The sequence below is a fragment of the Chlamydotis macqueenii genome, chromosome 1, assembly GCF_036417535.1.
Source record: "Chlamydotis macqueenii isolate bChlMac1 chromosome 1, bChlMac1.mat, whole genome shotgun sequence".
NCBI lineage: Eukaryota > Metazoa > Chordata > Aves > Otidiformes > Otididae > Chlamydotis > Chlamydotis macqueenii.
The window spans coordinates 53,739,122-53,750,699 of record NC_141556.1 but is presented as its reverse complement, the minus strand read 5'-3'; the positions used below and the strand labels follow the sequence as shown (position 1 = coordinate 53,750,699).

At 43.5% G+C, this 11,578-nt stretch overlaps 1 protein-coding gene across 2 annotated transcripts in view; it reads left to right on the top strand.

The window, feature by feature from the left end:
- The first annotated feature begins 6,131 nt into the window (after window positions 1–6,131).
- GSG1 (germ cell associated 1) overlaps window positions 6,132–11,578 on the top strand; it is an 11,457-nt gene continuing 6,010 nt past the window's right edge. Inside the window, exons 1-3 of one of the 2 annotated variants that reach the window (XM_086751509.1) lie at window positions 6,132–6,250; window positions 8,403–8,721; window positions 11,256–11,303. In XM_086751509.1, the coding sequence (XP_086607635.1) occupies window positions 8,403–8,721; window positions 11,256–11,303 (367 nt within the window). In that variant the 5' untranslated portion in view covers window positions 6,132–6,250. The remainder of the gene's footprint in view (window positions 6,251–8,402; window positions 8,722–11,255; window positions 11,304–11,578) is intronic. The other variant, XM_086751519.1, reaches the window with a different exon arrangement.

Here is an 11,578-nt window from a genome sequence, read left to right as displayed (position 1 = left end):
CCTTTAGACCAGCATATTAGAATTTGACTCCTCTGACCTGTGCTCACTACCTTCTCTGCTCCTGAGAAACTCGCTTGTGCCTTCTGGCCACCCTGGCTGCTGTACCTCTTGCCATGCTGCCTCTTTATTCATGAATCCTTCCCCTCCCAATTTTCTTTCCCCCTTTTTTTTTTTTCTCTTGCCAAAGCAAGGAGTTTTTAATAGCTAAAGAACGAAAACACCTCCCACGCCTCACCTCAAAAAAGCTAACTCTCTGTCTTACTCACTCTTTTTGATTTCCAAACCTCTCCTGCTAGCTTAGAGTCTTCCTTTGAAGCACTGATTCCTCAAATACTAGCGCGTGAGTATAACTTTAGTAAACCGTGTAATTGCAATGGCCTCAAGGGGACAGTCCATGTGAGTAAATAATTCAGATGTGGGATGGAGACCATGGCATTTAGCAGAGATGGAAAACTTTTCTGTTGGATATTGTGATTTGGTTGAAATCAAGATATTACAAGGGAATATACTGCCTTCAATCCAGGATGGAGTAGTATCTGCCTTGCAGAAAATTTTAACGGTAGGCTTGAAGGTCTTCAGGGTGCCTATGTTGTATTGGTGCAGATAGATTGACTAGATAATCTTTGGAGGCTTCCTCTGGCTCTGCTTATTCTGATTCACCATAGTGAAATAGAGGAAAAGATAAATTGAAGCGAAGAACAATTACTTTGTCTTACTCGTTTCCATACATGAAAGCAAAGTGCAGTGTGGCTCAACTGTACTGTTTCTTTTTTTTTTTTTCTTTAAAACTGATATTAAACGTTTCTTTGACTCCAAGATCACCTGCATATGTGATGTACTCTTTGCACAGATTAATTTTAGGTCTTTGAGTTTTGTCATTATCAAAACAGAGTGTCTCTTTCCCACCAGCTTTGTGCTGATTCCAACATTAACAAGGATCAGCTGTGCTGTATATTTGTGTCTGTGGGAATGTGTGTGAAGACCCAACTTTAGGAAAACAAGAACTATTTTTGAACGATCAGCCCAGCCGTGGCAATGTGGAGTTCAGCACAGCTTACTCTACTCTGTTTCTGGGCTGAGTTTTCTACTCTGCATTGTGCTCCATATTGCTGGAGCGAAATTGCTAGCAACACCCAATTAAAACAAGCACTGAGTGTTTACTCCCCATCACTGCCACTGCTTTGACTGCAGTGTAAATGCACCACTAATGACTTGGCCGATGGGAGGGGAAAATTACGTGTCAGAGCCAAGTACAGAACCAGGAATTTGGGCTGTCAGCCAGCTTGTTAGATCACACTGTGTGCCTCTAATGAAATGCATTGATTTGTGACTCTTACAATAACATTTTTAGGAAATAATTTCACCGGCTATTTATTTGTGCATTGGAGCAGCCTGGTGAGGTTGGAAAACTAAAGCAGACACTGTGCTTACAAATCAAGAGCAAAATTTTAAGAATGAGGTTAATTGACCATTGGAATAACTTTTCTAAGGATGTGGTGGGTTTTACATCCTAGGCTGTTACACAGTCAATACTAGTTAGTTGTAAAAAATATGTGCTATAGATCCAGCAGGAGCTCTGTGTATCACTAGAAATGATTGTCCGAAGTTATTTGGATCCTGTTACACCAGAAAGGAGACTACGTTGTTGTAATGGTCCCTCTCGGCGATAAAAAAAACCCCATGAGCCTGTGACAGCCATTAAGTCTGAGTGTTTGTGATTCTGTGGAGTAACAGACTGAGATCCCGTAAGTGGTAGATTTAAAGTTGGCAACAATTTTCATAAAGGGGACTACCAAATTACAGAGACGCATTCTGCAGAAGTGGACGCCCTGCCAATCCTGCGGCTGATATAATGTACTGTGATGAATTAGCGAGCTCAGAAAGAATTAACCCATCAATAAAATGACAGACTTTGTACATTTCAAAGCATCTGGTCAGATCTCATGGAATTTCTTGGCTGCTAACATGTTCGGTCAGAGAGAAAGGAATAGTGGGGAGAGTCCATGAACATCTTGTAGAATTTCACTGGATGCCTCAGAAGAGCAGATGGGGATAGTGAGCAGTGGATAAGGTAAGTGTTTGTCTACTTGAGGGTTTGCCTGAACCCTTTTCTGGACTGACTCCCCTTTAATAGCGTTGTAGATCTATATAAAAAGTTGTCTTTTTCTTGTCTGCTTACAGTTTATGGTTGGCTAAATTTAATAAAGAACCTTTTTTTTTCCCTGTGTGCTCAGACAAACACATCCTAGAGCTGCCAGAGTTTAAGTACTCTGTCAAAATCAATCCTCTTTAAATAGTCTTATGTTGCCTGCCTAGAAATTGAGGCACCTAGAATCTTTAGTGAGTCCTCAAAATCTGTGTTGTTGCATTTGATTTTTTTTCTTTTCATGTGTACTTTCTGTGTGCTTTTGAATGATTGATAATGATAAAGATCAGAAAAAAATCCAGACTTATTTTGAGGGGGGGGGGGGGGGGAAGAAGAAAAAATAAAATAAGAGAAAAAAAGTTGTTAGGTCCAAACTGATGGCAAGCTTATTTGTTCATCTTTAAGATGCATTTACTTATTCCAATTCAATCTTTATTTCGGTTCTGCCACAGACTTGATGTCTAGCAATGTAAGCTGTTCATGTTTAAAAACAGAATTCACCTTTAAATGTACTTAGACTAGAAAAATATGCCTGGTGAGGTCATTTGCAGAGCAAGAGTTAATGCATCATGCAAACAGCTAAATAAAGGTTACAATCTGAGTGGAATTATTCAGAGCTCAGGGAGAAATCTGGCATTTGCAGTCTGTCACTGGGTTTGAGAAGTCTGTCTCTCTCAGTGTCACTGTCACCCAGAGACATCCTGCTTTCTGTGTGGCAGTAAGGGAGGGGACTGTGGCACTGGACAGTCTTCCTGTAAAAACAGCAAAAACAGGAGTGGTGGGAAGTGTCATGTGCGAGGAATGTGTGGAATGAGGGGTGAGTATGAGCCCATCTTTGTCCAGGTTTCACAAAGTGACATTATGAGTGTAAATAGCCACTCTTCCTCCTCTCTTTTGCTCTTCAGGACAGCTGAAGGGCCAATGTCAGGACAGCGTATGATCCCTGATATCCCTGGGGAGGATTGCTGAATGAAGGGCTATGAAGAGCTATGTGCCTCTTGAGATCTGCCAGTTAAGTATTGCAATTTTTAGGCCCTGTCTGGTAAGGGCTCCTTGCCCTTCTTGTCCACCAACACCACCCTTGGGAGTTGAGGGTGTTACTTTGGGGCAGGATACACCCCAAATATATATGGGATAGAGCCAGGATAAAAATGCATCACTTGTAAACACTCAGGCTTTTTTAGAGTTGGCAATCTCCATAGAGATGTTGTGCTAAGACTATGTTTTGCATTTCGTTTCCTTGTTTTGTTTCTATAAGCCAAGTGCTTGGCTGATTGCACAGGAAATCAACTGCTATGGGCATTCACTTCAATGGGCGAACTTTAAACAAGTCACCAGGGACTGGCTGCCGCTGAGTTCAAAGAGAAAGAGACATCCAAAATCTCTAGCCAAGCCAAGTTATGGTGGGAAATATCAGATACAAAGAGGAGAACACTGAAAGGCGCAGTAGGGTGAAAGATAGATACAGTTTAGTTTTCCTGTCCATAATTGGTCAGATCAAGGTGAGGTTGGAGCGGAGATTTGAAAAAAAAAAAACAAAAAACAAACCATAAAATTTTACTAAGGGAAGTTTGATGTACATCGTAAAATATGCACTGGTGTTGATGTTCTATGAGCTGTGTACAATAATCTGGGGATGAAAATACATTAAGAAAGTTAATATGGTACTTGACAAAATATTGGAAAATGTTTTAGAAATAATAGTTCCATGCAGAGCAGAAGGGGCAGCAAATGCCCTGCTAAACTCCTGAATTCATTCCTCTTTTTTGATTTCCCTAGTGATTTCAGAAGTCTCCCCAGGCTCAGATAACTCAAAGAGAAGGACCCACTCCCCACATCACAGGCAAGGTAAAGAGGTTGTGTTCATAAAAATGGGGGGGAAAAAAAAAAGAGAAAGATAGAGAAAAAAAAAAAAAAGGAAGGAATAGAAATCTAAACTTAAGTGTTGCCTCCCCCAGCACACATATGAGCAGCAGCAACTCCCAAAAACAAGACTGGAGAAAGATTGCCATCTTCTGGAAGGATAAATATCTGCCATTGTTCAGAATGCTAAATCTGATGGATGCGTATTTTTGAAACCATAGCAGATTTCTGATAAATTTATTTAAACCTGAATTCTTAGCCATATAAATCTAATTCAATCTCATGTAATCAATATATATGCAGTGATCCCAGCTTTAGAAACTGACATAGCGTCCTGGATTTTAATGAGACTCTCATCAAGCCTAAAATTATTAAGACGTTAACATTAAGGATTACTGGAGGAGAGATGGACTTCACCTATTCTTGAGCCTAAAAAAAACAGGCTTTTTTTTTTTTACTGAGCATTTAGAAGCTAAACTTAAGGTGTCCAGATGTGGAGAGACTGAACAATGGAAAAAAAAAAAAAATCTCTCTCCTTTTAAACAGCATCAGATGTTATTCTACCTACTTCAGTAAATTAAGTACATCTGTGTCAAACAGAACCTTTTTATTAATCAAAAAACAGGCAGTCCATGGAGCACAGAAACATTTAGCATTGCTTTCAGTTAGCCTGTTTTAGAAATGATTATCTATATTAGAGGAGCTTATGCAGCGACTAGGATTAAAATAGCCGCAGAGCTACCGGCTGTTCTGCTCAGGGCAGGAAGGGTCAACAGTCTGTGACAGCACAGTCCACGTATGGGACCCTGAACCTGTGGACTCCGTCTGGTCCCTGTGCTGTGCAGGGGCTGTCACAGGCTGTGCTGTCACCCAGCACTATTGGTACACCTCTGCTCCCAGCCTCTGGGCTCTGGCGTTGGAAGCCGAGGATGAGAGCAGATGGACCGCTGGTTCCCTCTGTCCTGGCAAAGCAGCAGGGCAGGCACGCAAGGGAATCTGCCTCCCTCCCTCCCAGTGGTGGTGGGAGCCTCATATGCTTGGCGCTGGGCAAAACCTTTGTGGGGAGGACAGGGTGTGCATCTTTGGGGTGCTCCTTTCCCTTGCAGTTTGTTTCAATGCGGCACAGCTCCATGCCCTCTAGGGACAGTTCTTCCTCCTAAGAGGTGATGCCATTCTTACTTTTCACTGTTCTGATACCAAACGAGGTGTATCAACATGCACAGGTGTTGTGGGAGCCTTTGAACTTTCAGAACAAGAGCTTAGAGGGGACTTTGGGAGAGTGTGAATTGTTCTGTTTCTCCTTACTAGCTTCCCAAATTCATCTGATGTGAAGCTGTTGGGTGCAGGGATTCCTGGTGAACTTTGCACCTTGGTAAAAGCTGCCACTCTGAGGGATGCTGACAGTCTTCCCCATGCTCCCCTTCTTTGAGTATTGGACTTCTTTGGCTCATCACCATTTCACATACCTGTGTAACAGTGGTGATGCCACGGTGCCAGTCTGCCAGTCATCAGCGCTTTTGCTAAGGGGCTCCTTTTTACATTAAAATCTCCAGTGCCCACAATGAGAGCTGTATTGGCATCTCTTCACAGTCTGAAATCCTCAGCCCTCAGAGCAGAAGCAGTTGCATCAACTTTCCTCTCCCCATTTTTTTCTTCTCCCCTTTCTGCGACTGGCAGGTCTGGCCAGAAAGATGTCCTAGAGCTGGGGTGGGGCTTGTGGCCTTTGCCATTCTGCAGAGACAGTGCACAGGGCAAGGGGTGACTTGACCCCAAGAGTGCTGGTAGTTTCTGAGCCAAGGTCACTCATCCTCTGAAGCACTGGCCAGAAAGCCACCAGCTCTCTCCATGCAAGCTCCCAAACAGCCACCACATGGAGATGGCTGGGGTCTTTCTGTGTTTTATGCAAACTTTCTGCTCAGTCAATACAGGTCACCCTTCTGCACTTAATCCCAGCCCGCAGCACCAATCGCTTCCCGTATAATCTCCCCGAGCAGCTGTTCCATGATTGCATTGTGGATTACAAAATGACCATTTTCCACAAAACAGCTGCTGGCTGGAGGGATAGCATTTAATAATCACTGAGAGTTTGAGGGAGGAGGGGAGGACACTAAGGAGAAAGGGGTTTTGAATCAATTGGGTTTCTTGGAGGATCTAGAGATGAGGAAAACAGCAGACAAAGCGTGAGTCCCATTTCTGTATTGCTCCTACAAATTAACAGGACTTCAGGGACCTGCTGCCAAGGTAAATTCAACTCTCTTTCCTTTTGGGGCTATCTGGATACTATGGTCAGTTACTGTCAGTAAGTGCTTGGCTTTTATGGAGGGAAACTTTTCTGACAATGTTCTCATGAAGGAGTGGTTCAGACTTGCTTCTCATTCCCTATGTCCTCTGCATCCTTGATCCAGTTCCTTCTTCTGATTCATTTGTTTCTTGTATTTTTTTTGCCTTTTTCCTTGTCACTTGTTCTGAAATTATATGGCCTTTCAACTACTATCACAAATAACTGGAGATAATATTTTTCCCACTATTGGAGATTTAAATTAGAAAAATTATTTTTGTCAATAGGAAAGATTTTTTTTTAAAGAAAAGCATGAGCAAACCAAAACCTGAAAACAGAAAATCTTATAATCAAGCATTGATGAAAAACTGAAAAACTTTGTGTGCCGAAGGTTTCTATTTTCAGAGGAAAAATAATGTTTTTGAGGAAAGCAATTTTATTTATAAGTTCCTTTTCAATCATAAGCTAAATTTTCCATTGAAAAAACTTTCAGTGAGGAGTTTGCCACCAACATTAGCCAGAAGCTTTCATATAATTAACTGTTCCTAGTAGGTGTCAGCTCTGTGAAAATGGTGATATCCAACACGCCTTCAGATCATGGAAGTCATTAGTTATGGTATCACTAAGATGTTACCATTTCCAGGGTGCAACATCTCCATTGCTGAAGGAAATAAGTGCTCTGAGGAAGAGACAAAAGAAATCAGAGCATAAAACAATGCAGGAATTTTTCAGGAGCTGGGTATTTTCTTGCCTTCAGTGAGGGTGTTATGGATTAGGCACCATTTTCTCAATGTGATGAGATGGTAATGAAGTCTTGCTTTCCCAGAGGAGCTTCAGCACCATCTTTGTTAACCACATTTTTGTGCTTGCTGGTTAGCAGAACAAATACTTCTAACTGCACCACTTCTAGCTGCGGTGCAGGCACAAACAATGCAGAGCTCCGTCTCGTATCGTTTATTCATAGTAGTGTCCACAGTATGCTGGGCCTTTCTCACACATTCAACACTGGGTGAGTCAGTCAAAGTTATGTGAAGAGTACCGTCAGCAGGCAATGTCTGTACAAACTGAATCTATTCATGGACAAATGGATTTTGAGAGTCATAAATAGGAAAGGGTAGGAGTATCTGGATGAAGTTGTGCCAAACATAGGGAGTGCCATGTGGGAAGAGGCATGCGTTGATTATATGAAAGTTGATGTGTGGGTAGATGACATCTAATCAATCCATGGAGTGATAAGTTGGGGTTCTCAGAAGTCAGTGACAGGTTTTGCAGGAACCGTAATATCTTAAGCTTCCCTCTGAGTGAGAAAGACCACAGGACCTTGGTACACAAACTGCTTTCTGCATTACTTTTTATGATGAGATGAAACTGGGAAGCGTGTTTATGGCAATGTTTGCTCTTCAAAAAAATCCCTCCAGCACTTTGTGTGAGAACAGAGACATTGTCATCCCACCACCCTACCAAATTTCTGGTGTGCAGAGCAGTGCTTGCTGCAGGGAGGTGCTGGGGCTTGAACTTGAGCTGGCAGATATGGATAGTTGAGTGTCCCTCCTGAGCAGGTCACTGCTTTGATGTGCGACCTTCAGTGATACGGGAACATTTTCCTGCCTTTCTCCACTGTGAAATCAATACACTCCCTACCTCCCTAGGTACAATGATGAACTGCTTGAAAAAGTGCTTTGGGACACTGGGCAACAAGAATTCTTATTTAGTTGGACAGAGCATTCATCATGCCCTATCTAAAGGCAACACATGGTATTTGGGGGAGCTGGTTAACAGTTTTTCACCACCATCTCTGAGACAGAGTGAACATGATGTCCCTTTAATTTTGCTGATGTGCTTACACACCCCAATGCACTCAGCCCTGCTATGTCTACTGGGTCACTCTCGCTTCCCCAGTACAGATATTCAGTGTACTTTGGTTGAAGCTGACCTGTTGCTCCATCGCCTTGGCTTTCAGGAAATGGTTTGTCCATGCTGAGTGAATTGTTAGGATGTTTTGAGGAGGACAGAGTGCTTATATCCCCACAGATGTGTGCTGGGAAGAGATGGGATTTGTAATGCGGAGTGGGAGAAGTGGTTGGTGTGACAGTGCCACCTATTTGTGTGTTGTAGATGGAGCTGCTGAAGGGATTGCCATGGCGCCGTGCTTTCCTGGCTGTCATCCTGAACCTGCTGGCTCTCAGCCTCTCCACCACTGCCTTGCTCGGCAGCTACTGGTGCACAGGGACCCAGAAAGTGCCCAAGCCTTTGTGTGGGAAGAGCAAAGCCACCAAGTGCATTGGTGTCCCCATGCCATCTGACGCAGGTGCTAGCAATGTTTCATCCCAGGATGTGGTGCACTACAGCTGGGAGACCGGAGATGACCGCTTTGCCTTCAGATACTTCCACACGGGAATGTGGCTTTCCTGTGAAGAGAGCATGGAAGGGCCAGGTAGCTTCTTGCCCAGGCAGCCACAGCTTCTTCCCTTGTATTTACTCCACAAAGAATGGAGTAAATGAAAAGTGGAAATGAAAGGTGGGAGGCTGACAACACTTGGGAGAAAAGCCCTCTTCATTTTCCTAGATAGCATCTGCCCTGTGCATTGCTGTATATTACATTTCTGTCCTTTATGAGGGTGTTACGGAGTGGGGCAGGGGAGAATGGTTGTCTCTGGTGTACCCTTCGGTCTGGAATAGGGGCTATGAAGTGCACGTGGTGCTAGTGGTGGCAGTGACTTTGTGATGGCATCATTCATCCTGATGTAAACTGGAGGGAGCCTCCTTTCCCTTTCCCCATATCTCCATTCCTACACTTAGCTTACTTCATGCTCTTCAGGGTGCATTTGTGCATTTTCCCTCCAAAATCTAAGCGGGGTGATTTTATGCAGTGTTGTTAATGCGAGGACAGCAATAGTTGTTCCCCTTAAATCACCAAACTGAGAGGTTTTGTGAGTTGAACAGGGACTGGGCTTTTCTTAAAAAAAAAAATAAAGAGAGAAAGAGAAGTACTGCCTTATAGATACAAAGAAAACCTGGAAGATCTGAACTCAGAGGAACTAAAGCTAGAAGGCAAATTGACATGAGAATTAGAGTTGCAGTATTGTAATTTTTTCAGTTGTTTTTATAATATTGTGACAGGTTTTATTTGTGATTTTTGGCCATATGGGATTGGCACTGTAAACACGGGAATACCAGGGGCTGGTCGTGCAACCTGTACTAGACCCCTTTTGTGCCTCCCTTCACCCTTGACTTGCTCCTGCCCAGCTCTGCTGAAGTCATTCTGCTGAAACTTGTGCCACACCAGCACAGGTGGATGCTCTGCAGTGCACAGATGCTCTTTGCGGCCTGGCACACACATCAAGCATCAGAACTGACCTGGAAGGTGGCCAACAGGGAGATTTGTATCTAAAGATACAGTGATGAAAGTTGCTTTCACCAGGCCCATTCCCCTGAGCCCACCACCCTCCCTTCAGCTCTCTTCAAGCACAAACATCTCACCTTCTTTAACTAAGTCACCACTCTAGTATAGCATTTCTCATTTTCTTATCTGTTTCTGTCAGAATTTGAAAATAAAGAACTGGTGAATAAAAGCAGACAGAAGGGGGGTGGGAACAGGAGGCAATGTGCTTGAAACTCTAATGTTCTAACAAGAGGACTGCTTCGTTATGAGCGTCTCCAGACATTCTATGGAAGGAGATGTGTTTATTTGGGACTGGTTTGGGTTGGGGCGTGTTTCCATGGTGCTTGTGGGACTGGGACTACATCCCTTGACAGCTTTCTCTGAAAGACTTGTCTGGCCACCGAGCAGTCCTGGAATAACCCCAATGCCTGAAGGAACGCAGGGAGCCCGTTACATCTGGATTGCAGCAGAGCACATCGTCAGCCTCAGTCCTCCGCTTCCTGTAAATCGAGTACAACCCACCCACTGCTGTGGGTCTTTGAAGCAAGTGCAGAGACAACAACAGCAGCAAAAAAGGGGCTACTATAAGCAAAAGGAGTTTGCGCTGAGCTGGAGAAAGGATTTCATTATTCAGGCTAATCTCAGGATCAGTTTAGATGAGCCATTACTGAATAACCTCATTAAAGTTCTAGGTGAAGTAGCAAACTGCAAGTTAATGAGGAGTGCAGATGGCACTAAACAGTAGCATCCTGAGAGCTGTGGATGATGGAAGTAATACAGGAGATTGGGAGAGATTAGAACTGGGGATAGAAATTAAGAAAATGAGATTCTTACATGAAAAGCGGCAGGCTGATACTTCTGGGAGAAAATACTGTGCCAAGTAGAGGAGAGGACCCTCAAATACAGTCTGTAGTAATGCAGTAAGGAGTAAGCGAGACTTACAGATAATAATGATGGACCCTCAGCTGAGACAATAGTGTGCATCTGGCCAACATAAAAAGCCACAGCAAATATGAACATCATTTGCCCAAATAGCATGCCTAAAATGTAAGGACAGGAGACCGTATTTCTGTGTGATTCTCTGCCACAGAAGAGGGACTCATAGCTCTGTGATGCAACATTTTACTTGGGAAGTTTTTGGGGTTTTTCTCGCTTTCTTTAGGAAGCAGTGCTAGAACTGCTCTGCTGAGACCGGGGTGAGTGGGAATTCACGTCCTCAGCAGAGGTAATGGATCTGCAGTCTTTTATAAGCTACATCCTTAGTAGGCCTGACCACCAGTAATGTTGTGAAAGAATAGCAACAGATTTTTATATTCACCAGGGGCTCGTAAGATTTACAAATTGCTGAAGTTTTTTTCTGGAAAGACCACTTCTAGTTTTCTAGGCAGACATTGCCTTCCCCTGCTTTGCCCCAGAGAAGGTCTGGAAAGACAGTCAGAAAGAGAGCAGAGGTGAGAAGATCTGATGGATAGACTCAGCGGTGACTGCAGATATGCAGTAAAAAGAGAGTGGGATGAAGAGATTTTCTTTTCCCTGATGTACTCTGCATTGCTTTGCAAACTAATACCTTGTTTTTTGTGTTTCAGAAGAGAAATGTCGTAGCTTTATTGAGCTTTCACCACCAGCGGAGAGAGGTAAGAGTAAATCCCCATACCTCACTGTAGCTGCCCAGTGCACCTCCTTGGGATGGGCAGACTGCAACATTTCACCTGTGTGAGGACAGCAGGGTGGGTCCCCAAAGAGCCAGGCATGAAATCCTGGCCTCATGGTTGTGAAAAGAGCAAAGATTTCCTCCCAGATGTTTGCCTAAACCACTGCCATCTGTGTGGTCAGTGTTGGAAACCTCAGACCTCCTCCCATATATAGTGGGATTTGTCTCATCTAATAAGTTGCCCAGTCTGAGCTTGTC